Below are 18964 nucleotides of genomic sequence, written 5' to 3'. Positions count from 1 at the left end.
ATGACACCAAATTATATGCAATTTTCGGCGAGCAGGTGTTCACATACTAATGATCATGTAGTGTACGTACAGTACTGTGTATATAGTTCCTGGGTACCCATGACCCTCACCTGCTGTCTGTCTCTTTCCCTCCCCCAGATCTGTCGAAGAACAGGCTCACAGAGATTCCCCCAGAGGTGTGTCTGTTCGCCCCACTCGAGTCCCTCAACCTATACCACAACTGCATCAAATGCATCCCAGAAACCATCATCAACTTGCAGATGCTGACCTATCTCAACATCAGGTCAGTGATGACTCATAGAGCACTGTGGTGTGATCTGTTGACCCAATGACCTCATACTGTTTGTTATCACCAGGAAATACAAAGGCCCACATTACGGTGTTTACAGCAAAGCTTTTGTTATACTTAGATTATTTTTTCCCCTTTGACATGATCAAATAACTCAGGCATAGATGGCAATGGCACCGAGTGGCCTTTAGGTGGAGGTGTTATAAGCAGTCTCACTTAAACCCTCATATCCGCCGCCCCTTTTGACTTAGAGACTTAAACTTTGTATGTAGGTATCTTCTCTCGTGCTGAACAAATTTGCTTGAAGGACCCATAAAGGTCCGTCAGGATAGATTTTCCTCCATCTGGGAAATTTTGCATAACCTTTGAAAAATGTATTCTCATGAACCAAAAGTCCAAGAAACACCAACAATTAAATAAAATAGTATTAGTCACATGCGCCGAATACAACAGGTATGCTTACTTACAAGCCCTTAACCAACAATGCGGTTTTAATAAAAATACCAACAAAAAAAATGAATTAAAAGTAACAAATAATTAAAGATCAGCAGTAAAATAACAATACTAGGCCCATGGCATATCTCTTAACTTAGTTTGAGAAAAGAGTCATATTTTACATGTCCAATTAAATCCTTTGTCAATCCACTTCACAATGGCCTATCAATTTGAAACTTTGTATGGTTAATAAAGTACATTACCATGATGAACCATGTTATATCTTACAAAAGAAGGAAACTATTAACAATTCACTTTTTGACTGTAACCAATGCTTAAAATCATCATAACATATATTTTTCACAATGATTAAAAGTCATATTCAATACAAATGTGGTCTTTGGACTCATTACAATATAGTCCCTAAAGAGTTTGAGAAAATAAAGTTGATGCGTTCAAATATACCTCACGATACCAGTAGATGCATTTTAGCACATACGCTAATATGCTAAAAATACTTTAAAAGTCGTCTCATAAAGTCATAGGACCAAATGACGACAAATTCTAGGCCCATGGTATATATCTTAACTATCAGATTTTATGCGTCTATTTAAACCACTGTACATTCACTCCACAGTGGCCTATCAACTTGAAACGCTATCATGGATGTCCCTAAGATGAACCACACTGAATGTGGTATTCACATCTCAAAAAACAAGGAAGCTATTAACAACTCATTATTTGCATAAGTAACGCTCCAAATCATCTGCAATCGTCTTCTCCTCGTGAAACATACGTCAGATTCACTCCAGATTTTGTATTTCTGAATAATTAGATTAGAGAGTTTTTCATCAGTCTTTGATGGTAATGAGAAATAAGTTTCTGCATTTAAAAATGGCCGCACTGTACCTATAGATGCACATATGCTAATGCTCAAAATCATCTTCTCATGAACCATAAGTCAGATTGACTACAGATTTGGTTTATAGACTCAATGAATTAGCCTCAAATGAATTTGAGAAAGATAACCAACCTACGACACTAGACTAACTTTTGTTACACATAAAGATAGACAAGGAGTTGCAGTCAGTTTTGGAATGGGTGGTCAGTAATAAACTGGTCCTGAGAATCTCTAAAACTAAGAGCATTGTATTTGGTACAAATCATTCCCTAAGCTCTAGACCTCAGCTGAATCTGGTAATGAATGGTGTGGCTGAACAAGTTGAGGAGTTACTTGGCGTTACCTTAGGTTTTAAACTGTCATGGTCAAAGCATATGGATTCAATGGTTTTAAAGATGGGGAGAGGTCTAGCCGTAATAAAGAGATGGGGAGAGGTCTAGCCGTAATAAAGAGATGGGGAGAGGTCTCGCCGTAATAAAGAGATGGGGAGAGGTCTCGCCGTAATAAAGAGATGGGGAGAGGTCTAGCCGTAATAAAGAGATGGGGAGAGGTCTCGCCGTAATAAAGAGATGGGGAGAGGTCTCGCCGTAATAAAGAGATGGGGAGAGGTCTAGCCGTAATAAAGAGATGGGGAGAGGTCTCGCCGTAATAAAGAGATGGGGAGAGGTCTCGCCGTAATAAAGAGATGGAGATGGATGGAGAGGTCTAGCCGTAATAAAGAGATGGAGAGGTCTCGCCGTAATAAAGAGATGGGGAGAGGTCTCGCCGTAATAAAGAGATGGGAGAGGTCTCGCCGTAATAAAGAGATGGGGAGGTCTCGCCGTAATAAAGAGATGGGGAGAGGTCTAGCCGTAATAAAGAGATGGGAGATGGGGAGAGGTCTAGCCGTAATAAAGAGATGGGGAGAGGTCTAGCCGTAATAAAGAGATGGGGAGAGGTCTAGCCGTAATAAAGAGATGGGGAGAGGTCTAGCCGTAATAAAGAGATGGGGAGAGGTCTAGCCGTAATAAAGAGATGGGGAGAGGTCTAGCCGTAATAAAGAGATGGGGAGAGGTCTTGCTGTTATAAAGAGAAATGCTGCAAAGAAAGACCTAGTTAAGCTGCATCTGGCCCAGAACAGAGCAGCACATCTTACTCTTCATTGCCAGTCTCTCTTGGATAAGAGTTGAGGACAGACAGATTGCGTCACTTATTTTTATAAAAATAAAATAATTACGAATTGTTTGCACAGTCAACTGACACACCTCTGACACACACACACTTACTCCACCGGACATGCCAGCAGAGGCCTTTTCAGTCTCTAAATCCAGAACAAATTCAAGAAAGCATACAATATTACACTGCTCAAAAAAATAAAGGGAACACTTAAACAACACAATGTAACTCCAAGTCAAGCACACTTCTGTGAAATCAAACTGTCCACTTAAGAAGCAATACTGATTGACAATACATTTCACATGCTGTTGTGCAAATAGAATAGACAACAGGTGGAAATTATAGGCAATTAGCAAGACACCCCCAATAAAGGAGTGGTTCTGCAGGTGGTGACCACAGACCACAGTTCCTATGTTCCTATGCTTCCTGGCTGGTGTTTTGGTCACTTTTGAATGCTGGCGGTGCTTTCACTCTAGTGGTAGCATGAGACGGAGTCTACAACCCACACAAGTGGCTCAGGTACTGCACCTCATCCAGGATGGTACATCAATGCGAGCTGTGGCAAGAAGGTTTGCTGTGTCTGTCAGTGTAGTGTCCAGAGCATGGAGGCGCTCCCAGGAGACAGGCCAGTACATCAGGAGACGTGGAGGAGGCCGTAGGAGGGCAACAACCCAGCAGCCGGACCCCTACCTCCGCCTTTGTGCAAGGAGGAGCACTGCCAGAGCCCTGCAAAATTACCTCCAGCAGGCCACAAATGTGCATGTGTCTGCTCAAACAGTCAGAAACAGACTCCATGAGAGTGGTATGAGTGCCCAACGTCCACAGGTGGGGGTTGTGCTTACAGCCCAACACCGTGCAGGACGTTTGGCATTTGCCAGAGAACACCAAGATTGGCAAATTCGCCACTGACGCCCTGTGCTCTTCACAGATGAAAGCAGGTTCACACTGAGCATGTGACAGACGTGACAGAGTCTGGAGACGCCGTGGAGAACGTTCTGCTGCCTGCAACATCCTCCAGCATGACCGGTTTGGCGGTGGGTCAGTCATGGTGTGGGGTGGCATTTCTTTGGGTGGCCGCACAGCCCTCCATGTGCTCGCCAGAGGTAGCCTGACTGCCATTAGGTACCGAGATGAGATCCTCAGACCCCTTGTGAGACCATATGCTGGTGCGGTTGGCCCTGGGTTCCTCCTAATGCAAGACAATGCTAGACCTCATGTAGCTGGAGTGTGTCAGCAGTTCCTGCAAGAGGGAGGCATTGATGCTATGGACTGGCCCGTCCGTTCCCCAGACCTGAATCCAATTGAGCACATCTGGGACATCATGTCTCGCTCCATCCACCAACGCCACGTTGCACCACAGACTGTCCAGGAGTTGGCAGATGCTTTAGTCCAGGTCTGGGAGGAGATCCTTCAGGAGACCATCCGCCACCTCATCAGGAGCATGCCCAGGCGTTGTCGGGAGGTCATACAGGCACGTGGAGGCCACACACACTACTGATCCTCATTGTGATTTGTTTTAAGGACATTACATCAAAGTTGGATCAGCCTGTAGTGTGTTTTTCCACTTTAATTTTGAAGGTGACTCCAAATCCAGACCTCCATGGGTTGATAAATTTGATTTCCATTGATATTTTTTGTGATTTTGTTGTCAGCACATTCAACTATGTAAAGAAAAAAGTATTTACTAAGAATATTTAATTCATTCCGATCTAGGATGTGTTATTTTAGTGTTCCCTTTATTTTTTTGAGCAGTGTTTTATAGAGCCACGATAGCCGGGAACTCTCATTTCATATTGCTCAAATGAACAACAAAACTGGTTTAAAAGACAGATAAAGCAACACCTCACAGACCAACTCTCCCCTATTTGATCAAGATTGTGTGTGTATGTATGATATGTACAGTTGAAGTCGGAAGTTTACATACACCTAAGCCAACTACATTTAAACTCAGTTTTTCATAATTCCTGACATTTAATCCTTGTAAAAATTCACTCTTAGATCAGTTTGCATCACCTCAATATATATAGTCAGTTAGCATCACATCAATCTATATTTTAAGAATGTGAAATATCAGAATAATAATAGAGAATTATTTATTTCAGCTTTTATTTCTTTCATCACATTCCCAGTGGGTCAGAAGTTTACATACACTCAATTAGTATTTGGTAGCATTGCCTTTAAATTGTTTAACTTGGGTCAAACACTTAAGGTAGCCTTCGACAAGCTTCCCACAATAAGTTGGGTAGGTTTTGGCCCATTCCTCCTGACAGAGCTTGTGTAACTGAGTCAGGTTTGTAGGCCTCCTTGCTCGCACACGCTTTTCCAGTTCTGCCCACAAATGTTCTTTAGGATTGAGGTCAGGGCTTTGTGATGGCCACTCCAATACCTTGACTTTGTTTCCTTCAGCCATTTTGCCACAACTTTGGAAGTATACTTGGGGTAATTGTCTATTTGGAAGACCCATTTGCGACCAAGCTTTAACTTCCTGACTGATGTCTTGAGATGCTGCTTCAATATATCCACATAATTTTCTTCCCTCATGATGCCATCAATTTTGTGAAGTGCACCAGTCCCTCATTTTATTTTATTTATTTTACCTTTATTTAACTAGGCAAGTCAGTTAAGAATAAATTCTTATTTTCAATGACTGCCTAGGAACAGTGGGATAACTGCCGGTTCAGGGGCAGAACGACAGATTTGTACCTTGTCAGCTCAGGGATATGAACTTGCAACCTTTCGGTTACTAGTCCAACGATCTAACCACTAGGCTACCCTGCAGCAAAGCACCCCCACAACATGATGCTGCCACCCCTGTGCTTCATGGATGGGATGGTGTTCTTTGTCTTGCAAGCCTCCCCATTTTTCCTCCAAGCATGACGATGGTCATTCTGGCCAAACAGTTATATATATTTTTTTCATCCAACCAGAGGACATTTCTCCAAAAAGTATGATTTTTGTTTTCATGTGCAGTTGCAATCCGTAGTCTGGCTTTTTTTCTGGCTGTTTTGGAGCAGTGGCTTCTTCCTTGCTTGACCGGCCTCTCAGGTTATGTCGATGTAGGACTCGTTTTACTGTGGATATAGATACTTTTGTACCTGTTTCCTCCAGCATCTTCACAACGTCCTTTTCTGCTGTTCTGGGATTGATTTGCACTTTTCGCACCAAAGTACGTTCATCTCTAGGAGACAGAAGGCGTCTCCTTCCTGAGCAGTATGACGGCTGTGTGGTCCCATGGTGTTTATAGTTGCATACTATTGTTTGTACAGATGAACAACCAGACTTGTGGAGGTCTACAATCTTTGTAGACCTGGATGATTTATTTAGATTTTTCCCATGATGTCAAGTAAAGAGGCACTGAGTTTGAAGGTAGGCCATGAAATACATCCACAAGTACACCTCCAATTGACTCAAATGATGTCAATTAGCTTCTCAGAAGCTTCTAAAACCATGACATCATTTTCTGGAATTTTCCAAGTTGTTTAAAAGATACAGTCGGGGGGATCACGTGACCCTTGAACGAGATGGCCGCATGAACTAAGAGCTCCGCACAAGTAGTTTCCAATTCCTAATCTTACCTCCACTCCAAGTTCAAACTCATTTAGCTTTAGTAAGAAAAAGTCATGGCGGCTACAAAAGGCGACACTACAGGTGACATTTTTACCCGGACTCAAGTATTAGCGACGGAAAAAGCCTCCAAGAAGAAGCTAGCTTCAGAAAAAACTAGCGCCATTAGCCAGGAGCAAGAGAACCCGCTCCCCCCCAAGGCACAACGAATGCCAACCTCGCACTCTGTCGAAGACATCCTTTCTGAGTTGAGATCCCAACGTACAGAACTAAACACCAAATTAGATGCCATTAACTCTCAGCACAGTGCGATAGGGGGGAAGGTGACAATCCTGGAAAACGCTTTGCCTGACATCAACAACAACCATAAACGCGGGGCGCCTGGACGAGGCAGAGGGGCGAATCCTATCCATGGAAAACTTATTGACAGATGCCATGGAAACAATAGCATATGCTAAAAAGAAAATCGAGCATCTGGAAAAGAAAACAGAGGACCTGGAAAACAGGGGGCGAAGGAATAATTGTGTTCTATTCAATCTGGGTGAAAAAGAAGAGGGAAACATGCCACTGATCCGCTACCTGCAAGACAAACTTCCAGAGTGGCTCCACCTGTCCACCGACAGGCCCATAGAACCCGAGAGAGCTCACCGAGCATTGAGGCCCCCACCAGCAGCCAGACAACCACCGCGCCCAATCACCATACGTTTCCTGAGATTCACCGACAAGGAACGAGTCCTACAGGCGGCGAAAAACAACACCATCACAGTGGGAAACGCCAAACTCGCTTTACACCAGGACCTGTCAGCTGGAATACGCCGAACGCGCCGAGAGTTTGACAAAGTGAAGAAATACTCAATTGACCGAGGCATCTTCAGGGGATTCAAATACCCAAACGAGCTCAGGATTCTTCACCAAGGAGCCTTGCGACACTTCAAAACTCCCGAAGAGGCCAAACGTTTTTTGAAAGACGATCCTGGTCAATGAGAAACAGATCAATGACTAAATGCGATTAATGCCATTACTAAAGGAAGTAAGACAACATATAGCCGATATCCAAAGACCCACCCCCTAAATGTCATTATAGCCGTCCAATTTATATTTATTTTCCTTTAACTGAGAGGGATGGGCTGTATAGCCTAACTGAGGCCTACTAATGTTTCAGCCTACTTTTATTTCCCTGTTTTTTTGTTGCTTTTATTACTTGGGGTTCCCTATGTCCCTTGGGGGAGGTATATGTAGGCTGGGCTATTGATTTGATTTTTCTCCCTCTTTTACTGTGGTCTGGACGAGGGCAACTGTGTCATTTACTCAATGCGGGGTGGAGAGGATGAGGCATTTCTTTGGTGGGGAGAGGGAGACGTTGTGCGTTGCTAACTGTTCCCGATTTTTGTTTTATTCGGAACACAGAATTGAGACTGAGCGGGGGGAGGGGGGGGGGGTAATAGAGCCAACGGGATGTGTCGAGTTGTTTGGAAACTCGGCTGGGGTGTTCAGAGGCTATTATTTTATGTACACCATTTATTTTCCTTTTATGTGAACGCAGCTGTAACTACTGTCCACTTTTACTTGCACTAAAGTTCGATTACTGTTCGATGACGATGACTAGTACCTTAAATCTATTGATGTGGAACTGCCATGGTCTAGGGCATGCAATAAAACGGAAAAAGCAGATATCGCACTATTACAAGAGACACACCTCTGTGATTCTGAACATGCCAAACTCCGCAGAGCTTGGGTGGGACAGGTGTATTTCTCATCTTTCAAATCAAACAGTAGAGGCACAGCCATACTTATCCATAAAAATGTTCCATTCATAATTGACAAAAACATATCTGATCCGGAGGGGAGATTTATTTTGATAACTGGGTCACTATATGGTCAACCAATTACTATACAATTACTATACTAAACATATACGCCCCTAACACAGATACTCCTGCCTTCATGTCAAAAATGATAACCCTGTTCAATGAGCATTGTGTCTCCTTTGGCGTGGTGGCCGGAGATTTTAATTGTACCCTTAACCCAACCCTAGACAAATCATCTCAAGTACCCACCACAAATCCTAGATCTGCAAAGATGTTGAACTCTCTTACTAAAGAGATGGGACTGATAGATATCTGGAGAGAGACTAATAGCTCATCTATGGACTATACATACTACTCTAATGTCCATAACACCTACTTCCGTATAGATTACATTTTTATCCCAAAGAGTTTCATAAATTCAGCCACATGTACAATCGGACCCATAGCACTTTCAGATCACGCCTTTGTCCACCTCCGCTTTGACCTCTGCAAAAACATCCCGAGGTCAAAGAGCTGGAAATTCAACACCTCCATGCTATCAAACGAAGCGTTCCATACATTGGTAACTACATGGATAGACAACTACACACAAGACAACAAAGAGTCTCCTGTTTCTCCGGCCACAATGTGGGACGCTGCTAAAGCCACACTAAGAGGCCATCTTATCGCATATGCTTCCTCTAAGAAAAAAGCAATGGAAGCACACAGGCTAGATCTTGAGGGAGCTGGAATGCTGTGAAAGAATACATAAACAATCCCCAGACAGCACCTCCTGGAGTCATCTTAAAGCAGCCAAAGCCAAACTGAATTTGGACTACACTCAGGAGATAAAAAAAGGTTTTCTTTACTAAACAGAAATACCATGAGTATAGCAATAGGCCCAGTAGATTGCTTGCTTACCAATTAAAAAAGGAGCAGTCAGAGCGTACAATCATGGCTATCCGAACAGCAGAGGACAAAAAATATCAATTTAACTTTTCATGATTTTTACTGCAAACTATACACCTCTGAGAGAAAACACACGGATGCAGAACTCCACTCTTTCCTATCAGAGACCGACCAAGAAGATCTCAACTCCCCCTTCACTCCTGAGGAGATCCTGGAGGCAATTACCTCCATGCCACCTAATAAGTCGCCAGGCCCAGATGGATTCCCCAGAGTTCTACAAAGCTTTTTGGCCCCAGCTCCGCCCTATCTTCATGCCAATGCTGGAGGATTTTTGCAAAAACGGAGTTCTCCCAGACACGATGCACACAGCCCGCATTACAGTGTTGCTAAAAAAGGACAAGGACCCCCTATCCTGCTCGTCCTTCCGGCCCATAAGCTTGTTGGATTTCGACTATAAAATAATTACCAAATTGCTCGCCAAAAGACTAAACACTCTTCTTCCCAAAATAATAAAAGCGGATCAAACTGGATTTATTAGAGACAGATACTCTTCTGATAACATTCACCGTCTTTTTGATATTATTGATCAAGTAAACGCACAGAAGACCCCTGTCCTGCTGGCTTCACTGGATGCTGAGAAGGCGTTTGACAGGATGGAGTGGAGCTTTCTGTTTTCAGTCTTAGAAAAGTTCAATATGGGCCCAAATTTTATTAAATGGATCAAATCACTATACTCTCATCCAAATGCCATGGTGACGACTAATGGACTGAACTCTGACAGATTCCCTCTGGAACGGGGCACAAGACAGGGGTGCTCGCTGTCACCCCTTCTCTACTTGTTGGGGGCGGAGCCTCTGGCAGAGCTGATAAGAAGCAAGCCAAGTATTATGGGTGTTTCTGCAGGCGGCCTGCAGCACAAGATTTCGCTTTACGCGGATGATGTCTTGCTCTACATATCCAACCCTGAGAAATCCCTCCCTCTCATTTTAGACACAATTGCTCAGTATGGCAAGTTTTCAGGTTATAAAATCAATTTTAACAAATGCACAGTCTGCCCTCTCAATATTACACTCACCAGCTCTATGAAGACACTATGTCCTTTCCAATGGAAAACACAGGGGTTTCAATACCTTGGGATCTTCATAACACCAGATCTGAATAGCCTTTTTAAGGAAAATTATCTTCCACTCCTGGATCGAATCAAGAACGATCTCCAAACCTGGATCTCCCTTAGTAGGAAGAATTAATGTCATCCGTATGAACGTCCTCCCCAGACTGAACTACTTATTTCAGATGCTCCCATGCTATCTCCCAGTTTCCTTCTTCAAAACAACTAACCAAAGCATCACCAAATTTATATGGGGCAATATAAAACCTAGGATCAAGTTTTCCACTCTATCAAAACCTGAATCTAAGGGTGGTCTTGCCCTTCCCTCCTTTCAATTGTACTACTGGTCTGCCCAAATCCGCAACATGCTAACCAGGATCACAAACAGACAAGAGTCAACGTGGATTCAGATAGAAGCCCAATCCTGTGGTTCATTTTCCTTAAGCTCAATTATATTTATTAATAACTTTAAGTGAAGTGGGCAACATAGCCAAAACCTTTGTGATTTACAGCACCCTACTAGCGTGGAGGGACTGTAAGAAATACCTTGGCATTTCCTCCCAAATATGTTCTCACTCGCCTATAGTAGGCAACCCAGACTTGCCAAAAGCCCTGAGGGATGCCAACTTTAATCTTTGGCATACTCTTGGAATCAGGACCTTTTCAGACCTATTTCATCAGAAAACCACTACACTGAAATCCTTTCAAGAGCTCTGCAGTGAATTCGATGTGCCAAGATCCATTTTTTTTTAAATATCTTCAAATTATGTAATTTCCTCATTTACCTCCAGGAGGAGGTTTAGAACTCAGTTGAATTAAGTTGAAACCCTTCTTGTCACAGCACAATCCATTAAAGGCAAAATATCTTACATCTATAGACTCCTTTCTGAGAAAGCAGGCTCCTCCTTTACTCCTTTGAAAATAATCTGGGAAAAGGCCCTTGGTCTGACTATCAGTGATGAGTTATGGGCGGAGGTTTGCGACAGTATACTGTTCATCTACCAATGTAAAAATGAAAGAATCTAATTACAAATGTTTGTATAAATTTTATTATACTCCTTTGAGACTCCATAGAATGAAAACAGATATGTCTCCTAACTGTAAAAGATGTACCTCTGAAAGTGGAACCTATATGCATGTATTTTGGAGCTGTAGAGAGATACATACTATACATACTGCTGCACAGAAAATACTAGAGGTACAGTTTGATATGACCCCGTGTATCTATCTTCTTAATGCCCAGCAGGACTTTGTTCTTGATCCTGACAGAGAAAATTTGCTTATGACTATTACATACTTTGCTAAGAAATGTAATCTTCTATTGTGGGCCTCTAATACCCCTCCTACATTTAAAATGTGGATTGACCAGATTGTTGACTTTCTCCCTCTTGAAAAGCTCACTTATGACCTCCACAAGAGACAGCCCAAGTTTGATAGAGTCTGGTCTCCACTACTCAACTATATTTCAAACTGGACAGAGTGAACGGGGTGACTAGGGAAATGCGCATGTTGATACATGTTGTAAAACCTAAAACCTACTGTAAAACCTAAAAACGAATTATTGGCCCGTCGTCTCAGCGAATGCTAGAAATAGCTGATAAGAACATTGATAGTGCTGCTGCAAGTGTTATATTTTTTTAAATGTTTTTGTTTTAATTTTGTTTTTGAGTACGTGTGTGTGTGTGTGTGTGTGTGTGTGTGTGTGTGTGTGTGTGTGTGTGTGTGTGTGTGTGTGTGTGTGTGTGTGTGTGTGTGTGTGTGTGTGTGTGTGTGTGTGTGTGTGTGTGTGTGTGTGTGTGTGTGTGTGTGTGTGTGTGTGTGTGTGTGTGCGCGCCAAGGGGAAAAAAAAATAGATAGTCAAATAAAAACACTTATTTTTCTTAATCTTTCATTTTAATTGTTTTTTTATTTTTTCAAATGTACTATTATATTTTTTGGACTTTTTATTTTTTTAAGCCTGTCACATCTGTGAATGTGGAATGTGTTTTGTTGGTTGATTTGAAAAACAACTTAATACAACTTTAAATTGAAAAAAAAGACACAGTCAACTTAGTGTATGTAAACTTCTGACCCACTGGAATTGTGATACAGTGAATTATAAGTGAAATAATCTGTCTGTAAACAATAGTTGGAAAAAAGACTTGTGACATGCACAAAGTTGATGTCCTAACTGACTTGCCAAAACTATAGTTTGTTAACAAGAATTTTGTGTAGTGGTTGAAAAACAAGTTTTAATGACTCCACCCTAAGTGTTTGTAAACTTCTGACTGCAACTGTACGTGTTATATGTGCCATTTTTTTAAAATCTATACTACTGGTCAAAAGTTTTAGAACACCTACTCATTCAAGGGGTTTTCTTTATTCAGACTATTTTCTCATTTGTAGAATAATAGCTAAGACATCAAAACATTGAAATAACACATGGAATCATGTCGTGACCCAAAACGTGTTAAACAAATCAAATCAAAATATATTTTATTTTTGAGTTTCTTCACATAGCTACCCTTTGCCTTTGTACACTCTTGGCATTCATTCAACCAGCTTTGAGGTAGTCACCTGGAATGTGTTTTTCCTTCTTGTGAAGGTAAGGGGGTATAGTGAAGATACCTTATTTGGTAAAAGACCAAGTCCATATTATGGCAAGTACAGCTCAAATAAGCAAAAAGAAATGACAGTCCATCATCACTTTAAGACATGAAGGTCAGTCAATCTGGAAAATGTCAAGAACTTTGAAAGTTTTTCATGTGGAGTTGCAAAAACCATCAAGCACTATGATGAAACTGGCTCTCATGAGGACTGCCACAGGAATAGAAGACCCATAGTTACCTCTGCTGCAGAGGACAATTTCATTTAGAGCTACCAGCCTCAGAAATTGCAACTTAAATGAATGTTTCACTGAGTTCAACAGACACATCTCAAAATCATTGATGATCATTGGAGACTGTGTGAATCAGGCCTCTATGGTTGAATTGCTGCAAGAAACCACTACTAAAGGACACCAATAAGAAGAAGACTTGCTTGTGCCAAGAAGCACGAGCAATGGACATTAGACCAATGGAAATCTGTCCTTTTGGTCTGGAGTCCAAATTGGAGATTTTTGGTTCCAACCGCCACATCTTTGTGACATGTCAATGAACGGATGAACTCCACATGTGTATTTTCCACCTTAAAGCATGGAGGAGGAGGTGTGATGGTTTTTAGGTGCTTTGCTGGAGACACTGTCTGTGATTTATTTAGAATTGAAGGCACACTTAACCAGCATGGTTGCCACTGCATTCTGCAGTGATACTCCATCCCATCTGGTTTGGGCTTAGTCCCATTATCATTTGTTTTTCAACAGGACAATGACCCAACACACCTCAAAGCTGTGTAAGGGCTATTTTACCAAGGTGAGTGATGGAGTGCTGCATCAGATTACCTTGCCTCCACAATCCACCGACCTCAACTAAATTGAGCTGGTTTGGGATGTGTGAAGGAAAAGCAGCCAACAAGTGCTCGGCATATGTGGGAATTCCTTCAAGACTGTTGGAAAAACATTTCAGGTGAAGCTAGTTGAGAGAATGCCAAGGGTGTGTGCAGCTGTCATCAAGGCAAAGGGTGGCTATTTGAAGAATCTGAAATATAACATATATTTTGATTTGTTTAACACTTTTTGGGGGGGGTTACACGATTCCATATGTGTCATTTCATAGTTTCGATTTCTTCACTATTCTACAATGTTGAAAATAAAGAAAAACCCTTGAATGAATAGGTGTTCTAAAACTTTTGACCGTTAGTGTATGTAGTTCTGTCTTTGAGCTGCTGTTGTCTATTAATGTTCTGTATTATGTTTCATGTTTTGTGTGGGCCCCAGGAAGAGTAGCTGCTGCTTTCGCAACAGCTAATGGGGATCCTAATAGAATAGCCCAAAATATAGTTGCTACGTGACAGAGTGCTTGCTTTGTTATCCAACTGATCATGTGTCCTTTCTGTCATGCTGTGAACCCCGTTCATTGCTGATCACAACTATTCAGTTTTATTCTGCTTTATCTCAGGAGAATGGTGTTCCCCTTTCAGGGACTTCACAGGATCAAGTAACAAGAGCATTTCCTCTTTCATAGTGTGAGAAATACGCTGTGATGTTGTTTTTAAAGTTTTGAAGATGATTATATCTAGACAGTACTGTTCATTTCCTAGACAATTAGATAGCAGTCTCCTCTGGTTTCACTAACATTATTTTAAGATGGTTGTCCTTTGTTGCTGAATACTGACTATAGTGAATATGTGTATTTTGTGTTTCTGTAGCCGGAACCTTCTCTCAACATTGCCAAAATACCTGTTTAGCCTCCCCCTCAAAGTGCTGGTGGTGAGCAACAACAAGCTAGTGTCCATCCCAGAGGAAATTGGGAAGGCCAAAGAGCTGATGGAGTTGGTGAGCACTGGCCCATGACACATGAGTGTGTGTGTGCATGTGTCTTTCCACATGTATTTATGATCTATGTCCAGTCATTTGTAGGCCTCTGTATGACCGCCTGCTCTCGGTCTTCCCCCTGTAGGACATCAGCTGTAATGAGATCCAGGTGCTGCCCCCTCAGGTGGGGAGGCTCCAGGCCTTACGGGAACTCAACATCAGGAGGAACTGTCTTCACATGCTGCCTGAGGGTATGTAGCAGTTTCCGTCCTCGTCACTCTTTCTCTCTTCCCAAACATCTCTCTGGACCCCAGAGCAGTGACAGATACCAACTATATAGGTTTACCGTACTCTCTCTCCCTATTCTATATCCAACCCCATGCCTTTTATGCTTTCTTTATTTTTCTCTACCCCTCGCTCTCTCTCCAGAGTTGGCGGACCTGCCACTCACCAGACTAGACTTCTCCTGCAATAAGATCACAGAGATCCCTCCTGTCTACAGGAGACTCAGGCAGCTGCAGCACATCATCCTCGACAACAACCCTATGCAGTCCCCACCTGCACAGGTGTGTGTGTGTGTTCTTATGTGGCAACATCTGTGGTAGTTTGTGCTGTACTTGACATTTGGCGCTGCATGGGAATATCCGCTGCCATCTGGATGTGTATCAGGGATGTGGTTACAGTAATACACAGGTTAACCTCAGCTCGGCAATGTGCCTAGAACCCCACCCAGCTGTGACAGTATTCATGAAATACCACCATCTCCGAGGAACAATTGCACACTTCATTTCATCTACTATTTGTGTATTTCAGATCTGCCTGAAGGGCAAGGTGCACATCTTTAAGTACCTGAACATCCAAACATGTAGGTTAAATAAGAAGCCTGACTCTCTGGACCTCCCCTCCCTGGGCAAACGCTGCCTTCCCCAGCCTCTGACCGACAGGTACACTATTCTATCATATCATACTACTACGTATAGTACAGACAAGACAATAGACCATATGCATCATGAATGGTGTGTTCCATTAAACTATAATGACAACTGGTATAACATATATTTGAAGATTAATGACACAGGTTCGATGTATTATGAAGTGCTTATGATGTCATCATGATTGTGACTTGAACAAAACTGTCTGACTCTCTTTTATTTCTGACAATCCCTTTATATGTCTCTGCAGCATGGAGGATTTTTACCCCAGTAAGAACCACGGTCCTGACTCTGGTATCGGCAGTGATAACGGGGATAAAAGACTGTCTACGACGGAGGTCAGAGTTCACCCACTGTAGTCAGACTGTAGTGAGGCTTAGACTGTACGAAGCCTATTGGTGTGCGTTCAACCACGGCAAATTGATACTGCCCCTTAGTATTTATTCTATAGGCAGTGCTGGACTTGGACTGAAGTAGGTGCCGGTACTCATTTTAGGTGCTGGAACACCACAATATTTTGCAGGAACTAAAGCAGTAGAATATTTGAGGTGCCTGTACAATGTTCCTGTCAGCTCCGGCCCAAGTCAACCACCTTCTGTAGGTCATGCAGACATGTTCAGTACACTCGTTTATGGTTCACGCTCACTTACCTCTTAAGTTCCCTTCTCCTCCTCACCCCTCCCTCTCTTCCTCTAGCCTTCTGACGATGACACCATCAGCCTGCACTCTCAGGTCTCCGAGACGGCCCGCGCCGACGCGCTCTCTCTCCTCTCCAAGATGGACTCAGGCAAAGGTAAGACCTATTTTTAGATGCAGTGGATTTGACTGTTCGGTAACAGTATTTGAGCAATATTGTGCTCAACTGGCAACAAGCACATAGTCTGAGGTTCAACCTGGTGTGTTGTGCCCGTAGACCAGGACCCCTATGACCTCATCGAGCCCAACCCAGAGGAGGATGCTGCCCTGTCAGAGGGGGACGGGCCGCAGAGTGGTGGACCCTACATCTCCTGTATAAAGGTATATCACAAGACATCCATAGGGAGCTGTATGGCCACTACACGTACACCAGTAACTAGCCTGTCTTCTTCTGTCGAGCTATCCGCGGGTGAGGTACTGTGCTACCACCGTCTGTTTCTTTTCCACTATTAGCTCCGGGGTATAGGAGATTGTTAGTACAAGCTTAATCCGTGCTTAAAACGAATCATACCGTTCATCAAGTCATAAAACTTGCGATCCCATACCTGACATTTTATTTAACTAGTGTTTGGTTCTGAAAATATTAAATATACTTATTAATGTCACTGAGGGAGAGACGGGAATGTATAACATTTCCGTTCTGTCCTGATATGTTATTGTTAGCCATCAGGGATCCTATTCGAGGAGAATGTACCCAGTCTGGTACGAGTCAACATGGCAGCCATGAGTTGGAGGAGTGAACATTTTGGGGCAGAGGTCAGGTTAGAGGAAGTGAGGAAGAACAGATATCACTAAGGTTCTGTCTAGCAACAGAGATGCATTGGCTGTTCAGATGTGTAGGAGGAGACTCAGGGTTAAATAGGGTTAAATATCAGTGCTTGTGTGAATATATTTTGTGTTATGCAGCTGTATGGACCCAAATTGGTGAATAAACTTGGTTGGAGCTTTCATAGTGTCTGTCGATTTCTTACTCTGATATTTCGAACCTAACACTAGGCAAGTCAGTTAAGAACAAATTCTTATTTACAATGACGGCCTATCAAAAGGCAAAAGGCCTCCTGCGGGGACGGGGGCTGGGAGTAAAAAATAAATAACACACATCACGACAAGAGAGACAACACAACACTACATAAAGAGAGTCCTAAGACAACAGCATGGCAGCAACACATGACAACACAGCATGGTACCAACACATAACAGAAGCACAACTTGGTAGCAGCACGAAACATGTTACAAACATTGTTGGGCACAGACAACAGCACAAACTAACATGGTCCATGAAGAGGGCACAACAAAACCTATTCCCCCTCACGAGACTGAAAAGATTCAGATCTTCAAAAGGTTGTACAGCTGCACCATCGAAACCATCCTGACTGGTTGCATCACTGCCTGGTATGGCAATTGCTCGGCCTCCAACCGCAAGGCATTACAGAGGGTAGTGCGTATGGCCCAGTACATCACTGGGGCCAAGCTTCCTGCCATCCAGGACCTCTATTTGACCTCTGATTGGATTTGAAAGAAGGTAGAGACAACAATACATCACGCAAAGCAGCCACAACTGTCAGTAAAAATGTTCATGATTGAGTCTTTGAATGAAGAGATCTAACAGTCCAGTTTGAGTGTTTGTTGCAGCTTGTTCCAGTCGCTAGCGACAGCGAACTGAAAGGACGAGCAACCCAGGGATGTGTGCGCTTTGGGGACCTTTACAGAATGTGACTGAACGGGTGTTGTATGTGGAGGATGAGGGCTGCAGTAGTTTGGCAGCTGGGGTGAAAGAGGAGTGATTACGATAGCCGAAACCCAGTATAGATTTAACTTTAGCCTGCAGCTTTGATATGTGCTGAGAGAAGGACAGAAGTATGTGGACACCTGCTCATCGAACGTCTCATTCCAAAATCATGGCCATTAATATGGAGTTGGTCCCCCCTTTGCTGCTACAACCGCCTCCACTCTTCTGGGAGGGCTGTCCACTAGATTTTGGAACATTGCTGCGGGGACTTGCTTCCATTCAGACACGAGTATTAGTTAGGTCTGGCATTGATGCTGGGCAATTACTCCTGGCTCACAGTCGGCGTTCCATATTCAATGGGGTTGAGGTCAGGGCTCTGTGCAGGCCAGCCAAGTTCTTCCTCACCAATCTCGACAAACCATCTCTGTATGGACCTCACATTATGCACAGGGGCATTGTCATGCTGAAACAGGAAAGGGCCTTCCCCAAACTGTTGCCACAAAGTTGGAAGCACAGAATCATCTATAAGGTCATTGTATGCTGTAGCGTTAATATTTATCTTCCCTGGAACTAAGGGACCTAGGCCAAACCATGAAAAACAGCCCCAGACCATTATTCCTCCTCCACCAGACTTTACAGTTGGCACTATGCATTCGGGCAGGTAGCGTTCTCCTGGCATCCACCAAACCCAGATTATTCTGTCGGACTTCCAGATGGTGAAACGTGATTCATCACTCCGGAGAACACGTTTCCACTGCTCCAGAGTCTGTGAGCTTTACCTCACTCCAGCCGACGCTTGGCATTGTGCATGGTGATCTTAGGCTTGTGTGCGGCTGCTCGGCCATGGAAACCCATGTCATGAAGCTCCCAACAAACAGTTATTGTGCTGACGTTGCTTCTAGAAGAAGTTTGGAACCCTGTAATGAGCGTTGCAACTGAGGACAGACGGTTTTTAACGCACTTCAGCACTCGGTGGTCTTGTTCTGTGAGCTTGTGTGGCCTACCACTCAGCGGCTGAGCCGTTGTTGCTCCTAGACATTTCCTCTTCACAATAACAGCACTTACAGTT

General features: G+C 43.1%; 1 protein-coding gene across 5 annotated transcripts in view; it reads left to right on the top strand.

Moving 5' to 3' along the window:
- LOC135550381 (leucine-rich repeat and calponin homology domain-containing protein 2-like) overlaps window positions 1-18964 on the top strand; it is an 81845-nt gene that overhangs the window by 40001 nt on the left and 22880 nt on the right. For all 5 annotated transcript variants that reach the window (XM_064981120.1, XM_064981118.1, XM_064981117.1 and 2 more), the window contains exons 2-9: window positions 139-283; window positions 14433-14559; window positions 14684-14789; window positions 14968-15104; window positions 15352-15482; window positions 15721-15808; window positions 16167-16263; window positions 16384-16487. In XM_064981120.1, coding sequence (XP_064837192.1) covers window positions 139-283; window positions 14433-14559; window positions 14684-14789; window positions 14968-15104; window positions 15352-15482; window positions 15721-15808; window positions 16167-16263; window positions 16384-16487 — 935 coding nt within the window. The remainder of the gene's footprint in view (window positions 1-138; window positions 284-14432; window positions 14560-14683; window positions 14790-14967; window positions 15105-15351; window positions 15483-15720; window positions 15809-16166; window positions 16264-16383; window positions 16488-18964) is intronic.

This window comes from Oncorhynchus masou, chromosome 12 (genome assembly GCF_036934945.1).
Source record: "Oncorhynchus masou masou isolate Uvic2021 chromosome 12, UVic_Omas_1.1, whole genome shotgun sequence".
Classification (NCBI taxonomy): Eukaryota; Metazoa; Chordata; class Actinopteri; order Salmoniformes; family Salmonidae; genus Oncorhynchus; species Oncorhynchus masou.
The sequence above is the reverse complement of the archived record's forward strand: the minus strand, read 5'-3'. Positions and strand labels throughout refer to the sequence as shown.